This window comes from Drosophila erecta, unplaced genomic scaffold (genome assembly GCF_003286155.1).
Source record: "Drosophila erecta strain 14021-0224.00,06,07 unplaced genomic scaffold, DereRS2 tig00000055-arrow-pilon, whole genome shotgun sequence".
NCBI classification, from domain to species: domain Eukaryota; kingdom Metazoa; phylum Arthropoda; class Insecta; order Diptera; family Drosophilidae; genus Drosophila; species Drosophila erecta.
Genome location: NW_020825200.1, coordinates 7,945,001 through 7,967,748, shown reverse-complemented (window position 1 = coordinate 7,967,748; position 22,748 = coordinate 7,945,001). Strand labels below are relative to the sequence as shown.

Genomic DNA, 22,748 nt, shown 5'->3' with positions numbered 1-22,748 from the left:
CCCTCATCTGGCCCTTGAGGAAATGCTGATTGGTGACCATGAAATGTATGGCACTTGTCACCGATTCCAGGGTGCTGTTCTCCCGCTTCTCCGTCTGGTAGGTCTTTATGTGGTGCGGTGGCACCTGCAATAGCCGAGAAACAAGAAGAAGGACGACGAATAATGTCAAGTGCCATCTCGATTTTGCGATTGCAGCGAAATCAATTTGTAAATATTCAGCAATCCTTTTTCGATGAAGTGCGCGGCGATATGAAAGCGAAAACTGGTCCCTCAAAGCCAAAGTGTCAGCTTTTACCCGAAAAATAAAGGCGTCCACGAACGGAGCGGCCGAGGCAAATTTATAACTTATGAATGATGAATAGATTTACGCTTGAGTGATTAACTAGAGCAGATGATGGTGATGCTGATGCTGATGACTATGATGATGGCCAGGATGGGGCATGCAGGAACAGGAGCCAAAGGACATGGGTGAGCTGTGTCGAGAAGACGAGGCCACTTTGTTTGCGGTGAGTTTAGTTTGAAGTGCCTGGCAGATACGAAGCCCTGGCCCGCACCACCCGCACCACCCGCTCCACCCGCTCCACCGAGCCACCCACAGCTGACAGCACACATGATGGCTCTGGGTGGTGGGTGGTGGGTGCTGGGTGCTGGGTGGCCCGTCGTCAGTGGGTGAGTGGTGCTCCTGTTGAAATGCGCTCGTTAGCTAAAAGATCAAGTGGCACCCACTGTGCATGGCCACCCACTATAGGCAACACTCAAGTGCTGTTTGTGTTAGTTTTCCCTGCTCTATTTTCGTATATTTATAAATATGTTTTTTGCTGAATTGCTTGTCCTGATGCCGACTAAGTCCGAACTTTGCATTTTCAAAAACAATTTCATTTATTCGTAGTCCGGCTTAAAACCAAAGCCATTCGGTGATACATTTATTGATCGGTTTTTGTTTTTAAAGAATTTATGCACGCAAATTGCATTTCATAATATTTTTAATTGGCAAGTATATTGCAAACATTTGAAACGCATACACTATTATCAATCGTTTGCATGAATATTGACGAAGCACATTTTTCTACGTCCTTTACTTTGATTTGTATTTGTTATGAATTTCTAAGGCTGAAGAGAAAGTCCAAGTGTACGCATTTGAAATGCTCTGAATTGTACACACATATTCCTATATTGGTACGCTTAGTGTAAACATATTTCATAACATTCCATTTGAAGGGCTTAACTATTAAAACTTATATGGCAAACGACGCCAAGGACCACCTAAACATTTTCTTAAGCACTTGAATCTTTAATCACTGGCTAAATGGGCCTCTCTGAGCTCTAATTTCCAGCACTAGACTCATAAAACCGGCTTAATTTACTTTAGAGTTAAGCACTGACTAAGTCCAACAAACTTCCAACACGACTCCTCACCCAGAGAAGCACACACAAAGACCGCAAGTTTGAAATATGACTAGACGGGGCCTCCGTGACATTGACAACGCATTTACTATACTCCAGCTGCCACCAGGTGGTCGTCCGTCTGGATTGGGGAAACAATAACAATAACACCAGCCAAAAGTCTGGGAGGCAGGCCGTAATGTTCGGGCCGCCATAAAAACGGCAGAGAAAAACTAGCTGACAACCTAAACGTTTCTTGAAAAACCGAACGCAAAATGCCAGGACATGTCAGGGATCCTTGCTGCTCCACATCACACCTGCGCAATCATGCGGAGAGTAGGGCCGTGACAGCAGCTGGGCGCAAACTGGCAGGAGGCAGTGTGGCAGTGTGGCAATGTGGCAGGGTGACCTTCTGTTGGAGTCGACAGTCGGCTGCTGTGGTTGCGGCCATAAAACATCCAGACCGGCCCAATCCCGCTCAGAACAGCTCAGCCTGGCACAAGCGAAATGGCATAAAAACTGACGGCATATCAAAAAATGTATGTATAAAACCGAAGAACCAAAACGAAAGCGGGAGAGGGGCGTGATTCCAGGCAAATATAAATGCCAAAAGATGGTCCTGCAAAATGAAAGCGACGCACACGCAGGTGCCAAAAAGTATGCAACAGACGGAGAATGAAAAATTGCACACTAAACGCAAAAAATTGCAAACCCAATGGCCGCGGCTCACCTGATTTTTTGTTTTAAAACCGCGTAGGCAATTACAAAGTGTACTCTTTAACGTACTTCAATTTGAAACAGTTCATATAGAAGCAATGTTAGGTATTAGCTCATACAGGATGAGAAATTAGATGTATGTAATTTAATAATATTTAATGGAAATAAGATATCTCTTTTTTTAAATGATGCTGCTGGGTGAAAAGGTTACGGATATTTAATTGTGAAAGAAATTAAAACAAACTTTTTGGGGTTTTCATTTTCACCTCCACTTTAAAAAGGATGTTAATATAAATAAAGGAAGGGCTATTTGCTTGGGGAAAACTCCCAACATCCAATAAACATGCATTAGCCATCCGCACTTTCCCACTCAAAGTGCATTCGAACCCGAATTTCACCCGAAGTTTCACCCCTTTCCCTGAACTGATGACTAATTGAAAAATTGGCGGCCCATCAATAGAAAGTGATCAAAGACCTCCGTTCACCGTTTCCGATTGACGGCTAATTGAAATGCAGTATGGGCGGAGTGGGCGGATAGGGGGCGTGTCCGGATGGGGATAACAGCGGTAAACGAAACCAAAACTTACCACAATACCATTAATAGTCCATGTCAAATTAGCAGCCGGTTTCGAGTATTTAATTGAGCAATTGCCGTCGACCAAATCGCCGATGCGATAACGTGCCTGTATCCCGGTAACCACAGTGTGCTCTTCCGGCAGCTCTGCAAAAAGTTGGCCAAAAAGGCGGGAAACACTCTCGTTAGTCGTTAGTAGTTGGCCAAGGAATGGAAATGCAGAATTAGGCGAAAAAGGACCCGTCCGGTGGCAGGCTCAAATAGATTTGTTCTAATTAATTTGCTTGCCTCGACCGCCGGGTTGCCTTTCCATTAGCATTAGCCCATGGCAATTCCTATCGCTATATCTGGATATGTATGTACTAAAGGTATGCACATTTTGGATTTTTTCACTTACCAACCACCTCCATTTCGCCGGACACCATGGCCGTTTGAAAAGTGGGCGCCTCCACCGATATTTCGCATGTAAATTTGCCCGAAATATTCAGCGGCACCGACTGCAGGACGACGTGGCTCTGATTCGAAAGGTTGCGCTGGAGAAATGAGAGAGGAGAAAGGAGAAAGGAGAAAGGAGAAAGCGAGTGGAGAAAATCAGCGGCGGGGAAATGAAGAACGTAATAAAAATTAGTTGCTCCGAAATTGGCTGGACGCGGTGCATAGAAATTGAATATAACCCGCGACAGAGCGAGCGGAAAGTGAAAAATACTATGGGGAAAATATGAAAATTTTGTCTTGGTCCTGAATGATGAAAAGCGCAGCAGCTTGCTGGAAACTGACTGCAAATTGAGGGCATGGGGGTGAATGGCAAAGGGTTGATTTTAAAGCTGAAGAGGTCATCTCGATTTGATTAAGTTTCTCTTTGAGTCAAAGCAACTTGCCGTGGGGCCATGAGTGGCAGATTTCTTTTGATTCACAAGTGTTATCTTTCTCTGGTTCCCATGCATTTAATGAGACGAAAGTAAGGGAAAAACTTCAGCTATCTGAGGGACTCTGTTCCAGGAAACTTAACGCACTTGTTGTCCACTTTATATTCGCAATAAGGAATATATATTAAGTTTTCTTATTGAAACCCCGAAATGACATTTATATAAAATATAGTTTTGGCTATCGGCATACACAAAATTAAATTTGTTATAAAATCCGTAAATTAAAACGCCTCTTGCGTTGAATTGGCCATTTAAAGCGCTGCAATCGTAAATGAAAATGTATTTTTTGTAATGCTGAAGAAATTTAATCCCTTGAAGAGAAAACGAGGAAGCCTCACATAACACAATTCACTTAATAAAAATCAAATTTAATAAATTGCTTTTAACATCGTGCGTTATTTCCAGAATAAATGTCACATAAATGCAATGGAGAAGGCCAAATTAAGTGCGGCCAGTGGGGGCAAAGGTCGTTGCTACTTCCAAAGGATCAATGGCTGAGGCTCGTGCGAATGTTTAACCCAATTTGTTGCTGCTGATACCTAATTGGCTCTTGTGCATTTCACCGTAATAATTAAGGGTTATGACAACAAGGGTAATACCCTGCCAACGAGTCTGCTGTGGCCACTTATTAAGATGGCAAGAATGAAAGGAAGTAACTAAAATACATTTCAAGTATGCTATAAAGTTACATCAAGCTACATCACTTTCAGTAGATACAAGTACTTTAAATATTTTCCTAGTGTATTTTCGTGTTCGCTGCTTTAATTTTTTCATTTTTTCACCGGTTATGTAATCTCTATATATTGTTTTTTAATGAGCCGCAAGTCAATCGCAAGCGCGACTAATTGGCCACGCCCAACAACTCTTAACGGATCCGTCTCCGGATGGACTGGCATAATTACAACGGGCAGTGGGACATTTAAGCTGGCAAATTTCGTTATGAGAGCGAATCCAGCCGGGGTCCTGGCAATCAGCCATTATGGATATAATTTACACGCAACTGCAGTAACATGTGCGCGTTATGGGGACACGGAGTTAAGGGAAATTATCCATATCCACATCCTCATCTACATTATCAACGGGAGGCAGTGTCTGGGCACTGCTGCTGTACTTACCTCGACATTGAGACCACTTGTCATGGCAAAGACCTTCATCGCCGGATTCTCCTTGGGCGTATAGCGATAAAACTCACGCTTGCCCTTATACCATTTAACCGAATATAGAGTATCGTTTTCCATATCGTAATTACAAGTGAATAGCGCATTGCTGCCACGTTTCACCGCCTGTGGTATCATTACCGACACATCCTTGAGTGCTTCAATAAAATCTGCAAATAAAATGAGTTTGTTGGTGAAATATGCAAGAATCTGGCTGGCGCTTAGTATACATACGAAGTGTTCTAAAAATATATGATTTAAAGTTTAATGCGCACCTCAAGAGGTGCACTTTTGTTTATAACTGTTTTTTTTCTCGTCCTGGCCCGGTATTAGCTCCAAACCAAAAGCTGAGTGAAGAACTGAACACTCCCCCTCGTCTTGGGACTCCAATTCGATACTAACTACTATGTAACCCCTTCTTTGATAAGCGAGTGACCAGCTGATCCGACCGCTGCCTTCCGTTCGATGTTTCAAATGACAACACAAAATGTTGAAAACAAAGTAGAGTCCCATCCGACCACTGGTTTCTCGATTTGCTCCCTTTCTCGTTTTTTTTTCCCCTATCATTTGGCTTCTCTGGCTATCGGGTGTGGTAGGAAAGAATACAGAAAGGAATTTTCTATAAATACTCCAGATCAACTGAGATATTTTCCTTACTGTTTTCGAAGCATTTTTATTTGTTCCAAGTTACATTTCTTAATAAATTAAATAAAAGCTTGCATGCCCTAAGATGATTTATAATTATTAGAATGATCAGAACTACATATGCTGTTTTTTTACTTTTCCTTACATCCATTGAATACCTATTTTATTTTGGCTCCCTTCAATTGCTAAAGTCGGAGTTTTTCCTTTTGCACACTTTCAAACTTGCACTACATGTTTTCCTACAAATCTCCAACTCTAGTTAAAAACTTTTTCGCAGTGCATGTTGTTTTTTGTTCCGTGCCTTCGTTTTGTTTTTCTGTTTCCACCGGTGAACAATGCTTTTGTTTCCCATATTGACCCATATAACGAGCGAGCATTTTGCTGTGCCCTCTGCCCTCTGCCCTCTGACCTCCCACCTCTGACCTCGGTACTGAGACCCGCACTTGATGTACCTGCATTTATAGCAGGGCGCTCAAAATTGTCTTTCAGCTGCACATTGTTGCTAAGCAGTGACCACCAGATACCCAATTCTCGAGGGCCGGCCCCTAGAACCACAACAAGTACAACAACTTTTGCAGTTTTGCAGCCATTTTATGTTATAAAAACTTTCACAATCTACGTTTTTTAAGTATTCTAACTGGCTTTCCTGGTCAGGGATGTGTGTGGGTCGGGCTCGTACCTTTCCCCTGATAAATGTGTGGCTGTGTGTGGCTGTGCAATATAAACCAATGAAAATTGCATGGACAACTCTTCGTATCATTCACTTTCCTTCCATGCACCCTTGGGCCGGAGAAAGTTTTGTGTCTGCTCTCGGTGTTTATCTGTCAGTTTATGTTTACAAATGTGCACTTTTAATGGTTCACCATTTAACTGGACGGACGGCAACCTGCTCAGGACTTCACAAAAGTTGGATATCCTGGGATAGAAAGGGGGAATCTGCTGCTTGACAAGCTTTATTATACATATTGTTGTGTTCTATTGTGTGCTATTTTATACTCCGACGCCAGCTTCGTCTTATTTTGTATACTTTTATGTGGCTGCATTGTATTGTTGTTATGACTTTTATAAACCATCTGTAATGACCACTTTTCCACTATCTGGCAGCCACCAAGTTGTTGTTTCTCCATCTCAGATTGCTTCTTTCCGTTGTTTATTTCCCCTTGTTTTAAGCAGTTTGTATTTTGATGTTTTCCATTCGGCTTTTTTATATTTGCAATACACATGCACCTGGTGGATTCAAAACTTAACAAATATTGCATTAATTTGCGAAAATAAATTGATAGGACCCGCAGGATCTCCAAATAAGTGGTTTTGGTTATGTAGCTTATAGCAGCTTATAGCAAACATGTTTATAAATTTATGCTCTGGCTTACCCTGCGTTTTTATTGATTTTGCAAACGGGTGCGGCGTTGACCGCAACTTCAATGTATAATTTGCAATAAAACTTTACAGACGGAGAGCATTTAATTTGGCCACATTAAGTTATATTAAAAGCTGATCAAAAGTTAAGCAGAAAACAAAGTGCCAGACAACACAGACAAAACAAACAATGGGGAAAGGGTCTCCTCCAAGTTGCCTTGTAAGTGCTTCTCACACTTAGATGAAGCCCCAAAAATGTGCTATTCTTCATATACATATATCTATGGTATATAGCCGACTCCAAGCAGACTCCATCCCGAAGCGCGACCACAAAACTCGACCAGGGAAAAGGAGGAGCTCAACGGGAAAACGGCAACCGATGACGGCGATGGGTATGGTAACTGACATGGCTGTCAACACTGTAGCCACTGCCAGGACCTCGACCATCAGCCGGAGTCCTCGTCCTGCTCGTCGCCCCAGCCGTCCTCTCACTTTGCAGTCATTTCAACTTTGGAATTTCAATAAGAGGCTCGGAAAGTGAAAATGCCGCAGGTGGCTGGCACAGAGGGTCCCAAGTTGCCGGCTGGCATAAAGAAAGGCAAATAAACCAGGAAAGTAAATACATAAATTAAAAGTGTAAAGGCGAAAATGTTTAATTCGCGAGTGGATGCGTTGGGACGTACTCAAATGGAATGGATTGACTAAAGGACTATGGCGACGAGGTGCTGAATTTTCACCTTAATACAATGCCAATGCCAATTAAATATTGGGTTTGGTCTAATGGAAAGAGTGTCGAAATAAAACGATTTTCGCATTATTCGGGCAGATTTTCTTTAAGGTTGTGAAGGCCTTAGGACATTACCATTTCCTATTTGTATTTAAATTTAAACAAAACTGCAAAATGTTCAAATAAATTGGAAAACCTAGTCACTATATCACTAGGTACCAACCACTTGACCAAGTCAAGTCGCAAAAGCAATGCGCTTTGTTTTTTTTAAGCCATATTTAACTGGCATTTTTCAGCCAGCTCGAAATCCATTTCCAGTACCTATTCATACCCACACCACACTTTCGCCCACTCTGTGTTTTTCCAGGCTTTTGGTTTATTTTTCAAACAATTTTTTATCATCAGCTGTCAATAGTTCAGGCAGCTGCCCACAGAAAGAAGCAGCCAAAACGGAAAATAAGCCAGAAGAAGATCTGAAGGGACGGGTGGCCAATAATAAAAACCATTACATAAAAAATGTTTTATGTTTTGCTATTGCAACTTTGACCAGGATGGTGTATGGAGTATGGTGTATGAGTAGAGCAACAACTGCAGCGAAAATAGTGAAATTATTTGTTTTTGTTGCGTTACACAGTCGCTGGCTTTGGAAGTAGTCCAAACTTGAACGAATAAATACATTTTTGATGGCTCTGCCTGCTTGCAACTTCATTGCTTGCTATAAAAACTAAAAAATCGCCAAATAGAAATAAATGCATTATATATGTATGTATCTGTATTTATGAACCCCATAAATATGTCAAATAAATTACGAAACAGTCAAAATATTGCCAATGTGAATGTGTTTATGTGTGAAGTCCACTTTTTTTGAAGGTATAAATCTGCTTCTGCCTCGTGCTTTTTTTGCTGGTTAAACTTGGCAGGACTATCTTTAAGTTTTATTGCAAGCTAACATTTCAAAAAATTCAACTTATATCAGAACAGCGGGTTGAGTAATTTAACATTTTATGATACGATTTCACTTAATTTCAGTCCATTGGCAACTTCACGCTCCTGATTCAGCATGCGATTCAAAACATCCCAAACAAAAACCTCTATCTCTAAAATTGTCCGCTAATTTGGGATGGGTTCCTCTTTTGTGGGTTTCTGTTTTGGCTTGTGTTTTGTTTTGATTTTAGAGTGTCATAAAATTTTGCGGCCAACGTTTTTGCCCCAAATGACAAAAACAAACTCAAAAGAGTGCGAACAAAGCTCAGCCCGCAGACAATTTCATTAGCGTGGAAGCTAAAAAAATTACTCACATTATGAGATACTCAATGGCGGCCAAAAGGGGGTAAAGGCCTAGAAATGAGGGTGACCGAAGGCATTAAAAAGGAAAAAGCACATGCACAGTTTCGCAGTTTGTGGCATTTACCGAAATGTTTGTCACTGCAATGCCTGCTGCTTGTGTACGAGCATGTGTGTGCATGTGTATGTGTACGAGCAAAGGACACTTTGTCCTGCATTTTTCCTGTATTTTCCAAAGGGGAAAATGGCCGGGCGGTAGGTCATTTGGGCGCTCTATGCGCCCGGCTATTAAATAAACATGCAAATTATTGCGCAATTTTTGATTACGATTTTTCAACACGAGCCAACAACATCGCCGCTCTCCTGCATATTTGTATATGCAAATCGAGCTGCTACGCGATACTCCACCCAGCACCACCCAGCACCACCCAGCACCACCATGCACCACATTACGCCCAGTGGTTTCGTCCTGCAATCTTTTTGCATGCATTCAACACTCAACGCCTATTTTGCATACAAATTTTATTATTATTGTATTGAATTGGAGCCGCGACAATGGCGACAGACTCCCACTTTTGTGTGTGTTTTGTTTGGTTTTTCGCCACTCTGGTTTGGCGAACTTTTTTTGTGTTTCGGGAATTATGTTAAATGAAAATCTGTGCAATTTTAGCATGACACTTGTTCTTTGTCATGTTTTTTCGGTATGCATTGTGCAGCACTTCAAATTGAATATATCGAATACGGGATTCTGTGTTTAAGCCAAGATTTTGTCATACGATACAAAACAGAGAGTTTAAAATAAGGATAATCTGGCTGACAAATTGTTTTCAAATATACATGCAAAACTGAATTACTTAAAAGATAAATGGCCACTACTTGTGTTCTTATATTGGGCTCCTGTTTAGTTTTCGAATCGTTTATATTAAGCAGCAATATTTCAGACTGCACTAAACATAAAAATGATTTCTAAAATATAACAATAAACAAAGGGAGCTGCTATAATTTTTACCAAAACTAAATTGGTTTTATTATGCCATTTATTATTCCATTTGTCTAAAGCACATCTACACACGTTTTAAATAATTATTCAGACAATAGAAAGCAGAGACCTTTCGGTCCTGAGATCCTAAGGGTCAGCCTTCACAAAGGCTATCCGCATTCAAAAGGCGAGCTGGATTTGGCATTCATGCGAGTTTCCCTGAGTGCCGACTGTGTGTATATTTGCAGGCGACCGCCAAAGCGTCGCCAAAAGCATCATCGCACTTGGAAACCAACAAAGCCCTCAGTTCTGACCCCACCCTTCCCGTCAAGCGCCGCCTTTTCAATGAAAAGGCCAGAGAAAATGCTGTAGTCGAGTGTTCCGCCTGTAAGATATGCGTTAGGCAGCTAAATCAAGTGTAAAGCAGGTGGATTTATGCTAGGGGCAATACGACTGTTTCAAGATTGCTCACGGGCTCCACCTAGCGGCGGCGGCATTATTGGATCACACTGCTTGAATTACTGATCCAAATCGAAAAATGTCGCCCATGTGGATGGCTATATTTCTTGAAACATCTGGGGCTGCATCTGGGTTTATTATTATATTTGTCCCAATCCTAGTTTTCCAATAAACTAATGAATTAGTTTCTATTCACTCTACCTAATTATAGTTTGTCCATTAACAAATTGATTTATTTTTGACACATTTTGAATGGCAGGATTTTTAAATTTTGAAAATAGTATTATGCAGCCAAACACCATTGGTGTCATCTAAAAATGGGGCTGTTGATTTTTACTTTTCCATTTGCCTGCGTGTGGGAATTTCGAAACAGCGGATGACAAGTGTGCAATGTGCCAAATATAAACATAAATGGTTTGCTGTTCTCCCGAGAATATTCGGGACAACTGGCGAGGTTGAGAGGAGTGTGTCAACTACCTGGTGGACAACAGTTGCTGAAAACCCGCATACAAAATGCATAGATACAAATGTACTTTTTGCTTTTCGCCAGCAATCTTGCATGTCCAGCTGCAACTGCAGTTGATGGATCGATTTGTTTGGCCCCCTGAACCCCCGGCGAACTCCATTTAGACGATTCGTCTCGTCGATTGTTGCATAAATTAAAATTCGTATTTCTTGTAAATATTTGCTGCGAAAAACGATTTCCTCCATATGTGCAGAGGGAGTTTGCATTTCGAGTGGTTGCCCATGAATGCTTTATCGATTCAAAAAGTTTGCAAATGTTGTACATGAGCACTTTTTTTTGGAGATTAGGCGAGCTAGAAACTAATATTTACAAATGCACCAATATGCACATTTTCTACCTTAAATTATGACCCTAAGCCTATCAATGTATAACGTAAAGATGGATAACTAAAATCGAATTATTTCGAAAAAGGAATCATTATTGTTCATGCATCTTAAACAGATAACATGTTGTATTTTTTTGTTATGTATTCGTTGTGCATTCATTTAAAATATTTCATCTTTTCCGTTAATACTCTCAGTGACAGCAACATGATTGTGATCCCCGCACTGTAAGTTATGAAGAGACACAAAAAATGCAGCTCAATATAAGGGTCCTGATTGACTGTCTATCGCTGGCTGGGCTCTCATCATTTCCCTTTATTTTCCTCGATCGTAAAGTTTTTTCCCTATCGATGTAATTTCTTCTGCTATCCGAGAGTTTTCGACAATGACGGTAACTAAATGCGATATAAAATGTACGTTTCGCTGTGTGTGTGCGTGCGAGTGTGTATGTGTGTAGGTGCGGGGCTATGTTATTCCGCCAGACATCGGCCCGTCAAACAAACCAATTTTCACTGCTTTTCCAATAACGTGTCCCAACCCCATCTGCCGCCATCCACCAGCCCCTGATCTGCTGTTAAATGTAAACTGCAAATTGTTGGTCTCCATTTTTTCCCTGACAGGACGAAGTGGGGCTGGTTGGTTGGTTGAGTTTTTCAGGCGAATGGAATCGTTGGGTTTTTGGTAACAGCTGCGCTGTTAAAAATCGAAATGAAGTCTGACTCTTTGGCCAGACTCCGAGCGTTCTTAATTAAGGCATTCTGATAGAGAACTCCATGGCCGACAATGGACAATAAAGGATTTCAACTTTTTTCTGCATCCCGTTCACCTTATTGTTTCCCTGCTGCTGCTTGTTTTACTTTTATTTCTTTTCTGTTAATGGACAGTTTTACCATTTGCGTATTGCCTAACCAAAAAAGTAAAAAAAAAATAAGGCACCTAGGAAAACGTCGGTGTACCAGAGTGAAACCCAAAATATCAATTTATCTGTAGTCCAGAGCTCTGGAGAATTGTGCATGCTTTGCATGAGAAGTGGACGTGGCTCCTGGGGCACGTAATGTTGCAATTTCCTTGTGAGTGGGAGAAAACTCGGGGAAAACCAGACCGGTAAACCTGCTGCCGTCGAGTGCCTTGTTTATGCAATGACGACGCATAAGTAGCAAGTTGATTTCGGTCTGGGGCGTCCTGCATATCGCCTTGGAAAAACTGTCTGAAACAAAATAAATTACAAAACAATGTGGCCGCGCAGCCACGCCCCTTCCATGCCAAGTTCCAAGTTACCAGTTACCAGTTCCCAGTTACCAGTTACCAGTTACCAGTTACCAGTTCCCAGTTACCAGTTACCAGTTCCCAGATCCGTGGCCAGTTTCCTTGCTGCCTGGCATTCTCCAGCACCTAAGCATCATCGTTGCTACTTGACATGCTGGCTTCTTCGGATCTGTGGGCCCTATAATCTTAGGAAATTTATGTGAAAGTCAGGCCACTGGAAAGGGAAGGCGAAGGGGAATGGGAAACGCAGAGGTCTCAGGTTCCGTTCATTTTGTTTATGCCACTCAAATGGAGCTTTTGGGATTATTGATTGGTCTGGAGGTCGGTCTGATTGTTTGACATCGGCAGAGGAAAATGATGGAGATGATTGCAGATGCGAAGCGATTGGAGTGATGACTCCGAAGGCGGAGGTGTATTAAAAAATATTTCCGAAACAGCACTATATTTAATTTTATATATCTAAAAATAAGTACATTTTCGGAGCCATTAACAATAGTGAGTAATAGCGCAAATCACTTAAGCTCTGAGTTATTATTAAACTTTAACATGTTCCACCGATCATGTTGTCTACGGTTGTCTGCAATTCATAATAGTTCGCTTTGCAGCTTATAACAAATGAGTTTTCATATTATTTACAAGCAAAGGCATTTCTGGGTATTATTTAACTTGCGTCCTTGAACGGAAGTTCATGACCGTACAACAGAAACCACCCAAACTGGAATGTCCTTGTTTTTGGTATTTTAATTGATTGTAGCATTTGATTTATATCACTCTGTGATATAAATAAATATTTGTTGATTTATTGAGCAGCCAGGGTTATTTCTTAATTGTGTAAATGTCTTTGGTTTTGTTTGACTTGGATCATCGATTGGCCATATATCATTTGACCCCAATGGCAAGTTGACAATTTTCGCATTAATAAAAAGCCCAAGTCCGAAAGTGGAAATTTCAAAGTAACCGCAAATGAGCTGTCAAATGCAAAATAGTTCTGAGTTCCACCTTTCCAAGTTGAGAAATTGGCCTGGCCAACATTACGCATACGACCCGTTGCACCATATAACCAAATGCTTTTTGAAATTTCCAACAGAGCCCCTTGGCGTGGATTTCACTTTCGTTTGCAAAGGCCCTTTGACACGAGGCACAGTCATTGTTCCATGTTTGTATCTGGCATTTCGGACTGGTGTCTGTATTTGGCTTGGGTTTGGTTTTCGGTCTGCTGTTGTATTAATTGCTGTGACATATTTAAGTTCAGATTTTATTGTTCTCTGTCCCTGGGCATGAGCTTTCCTTCTTTCTTTGTTTGCGTGGCTGAGTGTGTGTCTTTGTGTGGTGGCTCGGCCAAATTGATTGAAATTACTACTTAAGTCAAGCTACAAGTCCCCCCAACGGAAAGCCAACTGGCAAAGGCAGCTCTTGCCATGAAGACAGTGCAAAGATGGCACAGTGGGTTACTAGGGCAATTAGCTTTAGTACTAGAAAGCGGTGTGAATCAACAGTTTCGTATTTACAAGTCCAAAATAATTGGCCAATTCTGAGGAACTCCAGTCCATTCCAACATTAAAGTAGCTAATGCATTATACATACGCATATTATTTAGACGATGGCTGCTGATAAGCCCGCTCCTGACCCACTGTGCGATTCTATATGGGGCTTTGGCTCATAGCTTTAGAGGACAGGCAGAACATTTCATTTGAAATCCACAAGGCGAAACCCAGCTAGGATTTGTAATGAAGATATACAGACACGTTCTTAGATACAAACACGCACGGGGGCAGGGATACAATCGCACACATGTCCGGCTCAAATCACTTAGTTTCACATTACAAAGCCATCCTGACGAGGCAGGCGAACTCCTTTCTGCTTGTGCGACTCCTCGCTGATACTCATCGAACATATAAATTAATGAATTCGATTCTTATCAATAGTAGAGCAACAACAGCGCTAAGTCGGTCCCTTCTCCGATTAGTTGGTTAGCTGGTTTGTTTTATTTGCTGGCCCCGATTATTTTCGAGTGACTGAGATTTCCAGTGTCTTGTGTAACTTAAAGTCAACGCAAGGAACACGAAGAGACCACGGCGTTTTGGTTTCCCCACATTTGTCTTCTGGGCATTTATTATGGCACATCCAGTTGATAAAAGACTTCGGCCCTTTCACTCATCCCATTGTGGTTCGAGATTATCCTTTGGGTTCTTGCTCTCCGCCTCCTAGTCGGAGATTTGTAATTTGGTTTTGATAAGGGACAGAATCCTGGGCTTTAACTGATTCGCCTGGCAGTTATCTACTACCTAAAAGTGGCGGCGCTCTCGAGCTGAGTCTTTATTTTCGCTTTACGAACCTTGTTGGATAATCTTATATCGGTTGATTAACAAAAGGAGTGGAATCGCCACAGTGAAGAAATTAAATTTCGATACGTGCAATTGTCCAGTTCGTTAAGTTTTAACGTCATTTCACACAGTATTAGTGTATAGTGCGTATTAATTGATAGCTTTCAGAGAAATTCAATATTTCATGGCCGTAAATATCCTTGTTATTTGAGATTGCAATTGAGATCCTTTTACCGAATAATTGGAAGACGCAAGTTAAAAGCAGTTACAAAGTAGCCTAATTAGAAATAAATGCCACTGGGCACCGGCAAATGTATCTTTCACCTGCATCGTCCACCTTCCCAGTGAGAGCCAGAAAAGGGAAATTTCGATGGCTGAGCCAATTCTAGCAAACCCAATGGTCCATTCATAGTCATTTCAGAATGCAGTTATGCAAGACTCTGGTGCAGTCGCATGCCAAATGGAACTAGTGTCGACTGGCAACAGTTTCTGGAATGGGAAGTGAAACTGGTCAAGGCATATCCTGAGTCTTGGCAGCTGAATAGGGGCAATAAAGATGTTCTCCTTTGAGCTGGGTGGAAATCCAAATCGGATTCCGATCAAAATGCAATAAGTGGCCTATGGATTGCCCATATTCCGTCCCTAATGGCCGTCGCAAAAAATTTCAAGCAGATGGCCGATATCGCTCTGCAAAGGTCTGCTATGGAAAGCTTAAAAGACACATATTTGACATAAATGTTCACATTATTCTAGTGCTTCAGCGAAATGTTTTCTTCATAACTCCCTCATTGCTAGCAAAAGTAATGTAGTTTTGGTATAAATAATAATCATTAAGTTGTAATGAATGTGTTGATTATCTTTCATATTTAATTGAAAAGGTATTGGAGAAAGCAACTAATACTTCCAACAATTTCTTTCAGTGCACTCACATTATTAGTTCGTCGCTCCAAGAACTTTGTTGCTGATTGATTTTCCACCCAGCCCACACACAAATCCGACCATTGCCAGGGCAAAGTTTCTTTGAACTGCCATAATTTCTTAATCTACATCAACTGTTGACAGTTATATTAAAAAAATTTTCGCATCTGACATGCCAAATGTGAACAAATGAACAGGAAACGGAAGCCATACGACAAAAGCAACTTAAAGTTTCAGAGAAGCAGCCGCGGAGCCAAAAACAGAAAAAAATCCAAAGCGACCCGAAAACAACTCAAAAGATGTGTAAATTTGTTCGCAGAGACAGGACGAAGGGAAAGTGCCAAATGTCACATGGATTTGTGGCGGCTAGCAGTGAAAAGTATCGAAAAGTATCCACAAGCCCCGAGGAAAAAACGGCTCGAAGAGAATCCAGCCAACAGCCGCGGCTGCTGTATCGAAAGTAGAAATGAGAAAAGTTTTCGGCCCCACAGACCGATGGCATTTATTTTATATTTGTAGCAACTTTTTCAGGGGGTGAAATTTAGTTTAGTAATCAAAGCAAGAATTTGTCGATGGGGTGGCCTTCGAGAAATCGCCCCGAAATTTGTTTGTTTTCGTGCAAAGGCATAAAGGACATCATGAGGGAAGGACCCTGGGAAAAAACAACAACCGAAACTAATGTAATGGAAATTTCGAAATTATTGAAAATAAATGAAAGCAAATAAATATTCCGTGGGCATTTTATGGCTCACAGGGCACCGGCATCTCAGCAAGGCGATGGAGCAAGGCGTTGCCTGTTTGTATCATATTTGTTATCTCGGGAATATAAAGCTTTTACCGGCCTAAGGTTACTCAGCTGGATTAAAACTTTGTTTGTTTTGAATTCAGCAAAAATATTATATCAGAAATGTAAGGCATTGTTTGTGCTGTGCTGGGCAATATCATGCGACGGTTTTTTTTCAATATTATTTTATTACCTATATATAATAATAGCATTAATATAAAAAAAAGTATTGCAACACCGCTCTGGAAAGTGTATTTTAATTATCGCCTTGGTTGCCTGATCTCGACTAATTTCCCGTTTCATGTACTGTTTAATGGCGTGTAAGAGTACAAATTGCCTAGATTAGTGCCTAAATTAAAAGTGAAATTGAAATAAATTAAAAATTTGCCTACACACACAAATTTTCCAAGCCGAGAAGCCCTAGACAAGAGCTTTTTATGGTCTACTTAGACAACATTTTCTCATAGGCGCTAAGGAATATTTTTGAAGGAATTTATTAGGCTTTCTGGGGACTCTTATTTGCTTTGTTTGTATTTGGCTCCGGCTGAAATGAGAAGGCACAATTAAGTAGCTGCAGAACGGGAAGTGTTTATTATTTGCTGACAAAATCAATTAGCTCAATATTGAAAGCATTTTGCAACACTCTCGTTCCTTGCGTAGGTAAAATAACTGATTTAATTGCACTTTAATGTACTTTACTTTGATCTGTGGAAATCTACATCTAGAACTAAGTCTTAAAAGTATTTTAGACACTCACAAATTGGCATTCCGCTTTCCTTTGCAATAAAACCACTGAAACTTATCAGCAAGTTAAGTGCTAAATTCAAGTTCCGGTTCCTGTCGCGATGATAAATGTTTATGTTATGACATGTTTTAAATTTTGAGGTGCATTAGTGTAAAGTGCTTTTTCCTTGCCGAAAAGGATGCTAAAGAATGGTGGTGAAAAATGTCTGGGAATTGTGTGCCAGGCGAGACGAAGAGCTAAAATGCTCTTAACACTTTCCATCTTTTTTCCCATTTTTATTTCTACCATTTTTTCTCTATGTGGTGGGTGAGTCTGTGCGGAGTTAACCACCTGACACCTGATATTAAAATGGAAAGCTCATAGAGTTGGCAAGTTATGTGCATAATGAATTTAAGGTAACGAGGCGTGAGTGGAGAATTACTCTTCGTTCTAAAATGTTTTAGTACCAGAAATGTTCGATTTGCAACACTTTTCACTCGCTAAATTAGTTGATAGAGAACACATCGATAAGAAAGTAACACAAAACGATAAAAACAGTACATATTCTAGAGTTCCAGGAGCTTTCCTGCACAACAGTAACTCGGTTAACTCTGAATCCGAAAGCGACACTTTTGTCGCCCATTTCGTGTATCCTGCAGCTGTGCAATTTGTTTTCGAGTATGAGTGCGTGTGTTAAAATTTAGCACAACATTCCTCCAGATGCACCTGCTTTAGTTTCAGCCCGACCACCCACCCAACTCATGCCGCCCATTTACGCATTAAGGCTCTTTTGCGATGGCGCAAAATGCAATTTATACATTTCCGTTAAGCAAGCGAAATTCCGACCATATTTTTTCAACTCCACTCCGTCGAGTGCCGACACGTTTTTGCTTTTAGCGGAATGCCATGCGGAAGCGACAACAATGCGGTAAACTAGCTAGCGTACATCCAACCCGCTCGCAAAACAGACCCCGTCTATTCGCCGAAAGCGGCGATCTTTTATAGTTTCTGTCAGGGAATTTAAACTAATTAAAATGTTTTCTAAGGGCATCCGAAATTTGATAAAATAAGCACAGCAACATCACCAGCGGCAAATCGGATTGCGTTATTTATGGCGAAATATGTGGGAGGTCCGCGACTTTTCGACTTTTGCATTCGCATTCTGTGCGCCGCAGTGGGGAAATCAAGGAAAAATATTTAATTTTCCAAATCAATAAACACGCTGATTGCATTGCCTGACAATTGGCATCTGAGTGAGTGGTGGAGTGAGTCGGTGGGAGGCAATAAATCTGGGCATGTGTAAGCGATGCTTCGGTATTTATTTGCCGGGTATTCCGATTGCCATTGCGATTTCGCCCAACTCCCCACTTATTGGTGGTCAAAACGAAGGAGCCAAACCAGAAGACAAACTGTCAACTTGCATGCTACCAAAATGGGTGGGTGGACTTTGCCCCTGCCCTTGAGCACCGAAAAATAATTGAATTCCCCAAATGCCAAAGTGGAATTTTAATTTGCGTTCGGCACTTCCTAGTTGGCCTCAGGCTCTCTAGAAAGTTGGAAGAATTGCTGCCACTGATTGCTGATCAGTATGCAAAATGTGTGCGTGCCAAAATCAGCGCAAAAAACGCTGCGTGGCTGGATGACAAGGAGAAAGGGGGTCAGACATTGTCACACGTACTTTCCTCGCTCCCCTCGAATTGATGTCTTAGAAAATTAGCAAACGCCTTTCAGCCAAGTGCCACATCTCGTGACTTGGAGTTCTCAACACCTTTTTTAAGCTGTTTTCTTTCCGCTCTTCATTTTAGTCTGCTCTCTGCAATCACTCTTTTTGCCAAACCTTTATTTCCAGGGCCTTCTTGTATGGAATGCATTTTCTTTATTACCAAATCGGCTGTGCGGATTGGTATTTGTTAAACTTTTTGGGCCATTTAGTTTTGGCAATCAACCTGAAATACCATTCTATATATTTCAGTTTATGCACGCGCAGCGTAATGTTATTTTGAAATCGATACAATTTATGATTGACAAAACTGCAATCACATGACTAATATTTAGGGCTTTTAATACTCGATTATAGTATGTAAAAATATTTAAAAAATATAAATAACTTTTTCAAATATATTCCTTTTTTGGGCAGTTCCTGTTGCCCGAAGTGACCATCATGTTGGCTAAAAAACAGTGCTATCCCATTGCACATACAGCTGTCTCTTTCGCCGACAGTATCGTGGCATTTATAAACGCATACATATGCATGAGATCATAAAGATTGCGACAGTGCCCGTGTGTGTGTGAGCTTTGTGAGTGCAATGCATTTGTCATAAATGCACACACACACAAAAAACAAAAAAAAAACCCAAAAGAAACTCTATAATGGCATACACGGCGTACACACTCACTCTACACCCGTCCCACTTCCGCACTCTACCTCTCTCACTTCCGCCCATTGGGGGGATTCTCGTCAACGGCATAATGAATGCATCCGCCATCCATTGAAAACTTGACTCATATTTCATAGCCCGGCAAAAGACGAGAGTAAAATTCTACGGGTACATTGACCATCTTGTTGGGGGCTTCATTGTAGTGGCTCGCCTGGTTGTTGTCCACAAATTTGTTGCATTTATATGTGGTATTTGTACGAGTATATTATATCCGCATATGTATATGGGATGTTAAGCCAGTTTTTCACATCGCTCGATGATATTTCATAATCTTTTATCACATCGTTTGCACATAGTACAAATAGTACGTTTAAAATGGCATTTTAAGGCAATTTTTTCACTTGCATTGTGCAAATGAAATGCAATTTTTCGAATAAAGCATTTTAAGTGCAGCTCAGCCGGCTATGACGTGCGTAGGCCACTTTGATGTTGATACACATTATGGGATTACAGAACAGAGCTGGCATATTAATTTTCAATTGCGATAAGCAATTTGGACGGAACTCAGTTTGATGAGAGAGTCAAATTAATTTATACAAATTAAATGTGGAACGGCTTCGCTTATATATACGATAGCTTAATATTAAGCATGTCATGCTGCTCTACGTTCAATCACTAGTTGTTATATTTGCAATGACCTATGCCTTCCAAATGGCCATTTGTTCCTCCAAATTACAGCATAGCACATCTTGTTCATACATTTTTCTAACCATACAGCGCACTTCAGCAGCATTAGCCATCAGATTACGAAAGCATTTTTACCTTCTGCTGCTCGACGGTCTGACAAACTGGCCGACATGAACCGCACATTTCACGCAATTGTCGTTTGCTGACAAAAGGCACGTCAGTCGCCTGCCTGCATTGCAGCCAAGTTGGAATGTCAGAACGGTAAACGGCAAATGTCTGCCAGACAAAGACGACTCAGCACCAGAGCCCCTTAACCTTTGGGCTCCACGGCGTGCTCCTGCCGTCATCCCATCGCAGATCCCTAATTCCTGCATCCACCTGCTGTCTTGCCGAAATACCAAAAACAAAAACCCAAAGTGCAAGCTCATGTGATATGCAAAGAGGAGTGTATAATGGAGTTCCTGTGCAGGCTTATATGCATTGGTGGTGCACTGAAAAAACACTTTCTACGCTCCTCATAGCTAATCAACTTGTTTCTCAATGGTGTCCATTTCACAAAGTTCACTGAAAGGTACTATTTTTTAATGGTTACTACTTAAGTAAATACATCGAAACACGTTTTTTCTAATATATATTTACAATAATATTATAAATAAAATGAATCCCCATGAATCTCCATATTAAACTTAGAATTGCAATATCTCAAAAGGAAATATATAAGTACTCCTTTCTCGCGGTGTAAGTGCGAAGGGAACTGAGATGCTAAACAGAATCCCTGCCAGTGAAAGGCTGATAAAACTCAGGCACACCAGGGCGTATGTGTGATATGTGTGGTATACGATCATGAAGATGACGGCGATAATGATGATGGCGGTGAAGAATGCTAACTGACTTTTGTGCATTCTGGAAAATTGAAACGTTATCTTCGGCCCAGTCGCTGCTGGCTGCCATTGTGATTGAAGCTGCCCGCAGAGAAGAAACTTTTTCCAAGCAGACCTATATTGAGGGATATAGCCAATTTTGGCCTTTGTTCTGAAGGAGAATGCTAGGAAGGGGCCCTCAACATGTTGCATGTTTTTCACATGCGCCAGACCAAAGTTGAATGGAATAGTTTCCCCTTTTTTGGGGCTCGGGGCCGATGAGTTTTCCACTTAATCCCCACATGGGATGCAGTGCATTGTTTATTGTTTGCCCCTCAATGGGATGGTCACGGTAAGCACTTTCCCTTCGACGAGCCCCTTTTGTATGTGCGTTTAGCATAAATTAGAAAGTATCGATCGAGCTGTGGCGAAATTGAAAAGGCAACTTTGCCGCAACCGAAAAAAGTTTCAAATCAATAACCATGGCGAGGAAATGTTTTTCGGCTAAGCTGCTAACCAACAGAAATTGTAATTTCGAAGAGTACTGTGGGGATTTGCGAGGCAGTGGAAGATGAGAGGGAAATAAATAAAACTTGTGCCCTAACCACGCATTCGGTAATTGCAAGAAAATCTCATTTAATCCCAACAAATGCGACTTCATCACGCAAAAAATTATGAAATATTCTCCGTCTCTCTAGGCAGCAATTGCTTTCCTTCCCTTTACATACCATACATACAAGCATAATACATCTAGCTTCATTTATATATCCTTTCCCGTTATTGTTGGCCTTAAGTTGCCTTTTTGTTTTGCTTGTTTACACATTGTCCCGCTCACGCCTTCTGGCCAGAAAAAATGAGTGTAGACAGCAAAAACGGCATTCAGAAGCATTGGTCGTATATTTAGTATCGTAGTTTCTTTTGCAACATCATCATTTTGGCCTTGTTGCGGCTCGTTGGTGGCATTTGAGAGGAGGAGACAAGCTCAATGAGTTGAATCCGTTGAGTACTGAAATCGGGGCGGATCGAGTTATTGACCGCTAAGTAAGCGGTTATTTAATATATAAAATCTTAAAAACACATAAAATGATGAAAACAATCGTAAGCTATTAAGAAAAAATTAAACTATTTTAATAATGAGCTTTGAAAACATTAGCATGTTTATAACATTATGTTTTATAACATTTCGCTCCACCCTCGAATTATTAAACTGTTTCCTGGGCGCTCTTCTTCTTTTTCTGACCATCGTTTCATGCAGATGAATGCGCGTATTTATGAAAAATGTTGTTGTCATCGCAGCACTGTTGTTTTTATTGCCATTTGCTGAATGTGCTTTCGCCTTCGCATCGGCTGATGAGAAATAATGTTTGCGGAAAAATAAGATTTGTTTATTTTACGAACGATTGATTTCGTCTTCCGTTCTGTGCTTGCCGCTCCATTTAGCCAGCTTTTCCGAACCAACCGCCAGCCCGCCCACCGCACTTTCCCCGCCCACTTTAGGCCACTTGTCTTCGCTTCATTTTCCATTTTGCGCGGCTTAAAAATTAATTATCGCCAAAGTCGGGGACTCATCTAGGTCTTTCGTCTGTCAGCCGGACGGCTGTCATTTATATTTGGAGGCTTTGGCGAACTTTTTGAAATATCTCATCAAAGTTTTTGCCGTCCTTCGACGACTTTGTGTCACTTGACTTAGCTGTGATTTGGACTCACTCAGTTTATAATTCACTTACCAGGCACCAGAATGAGGAGGA

At 41.1% G+C, this 22,748-nt stretch overlaps 1 protein-coding gene across 1 annotated transcript in view; it reads right to left on the bottom strand.

The window, feature by feature from the left end:
• Window positions 1-22,748, bottom strand: part of LOC6540734 — a 47,154-nt gene that overhangs the window by 2,378 nt on the left and 22,028 nt on the right. The window contains exons 2-6 of the mRNA XM_001968981.3: window positions 22,728-22,748; window positions 4,716-4,927; window positions 3,072-3,207; window positions 2,688-2,821; window positions 2-124 (exon numbers count right to left, since the gene is read on the bottom strand). The exon at window positions 22,728-22,748 is cut by the window's right edge and continues 316 nt beyond it. Coding sequence (XP_001969017.1) covers window positions 2-124; window positions 2,688-2,821; window positions 3,072-3,207; window positions 4,716-4,927; window positions 22,728-22,748 — 626 coding nt within the window. The remainder of the gene's footprint in view (window position 1; window positions 125-2,687; window positions 2,822-3,071; window positions 3,208-4,715; window positions 4,928-22,727) is intronic.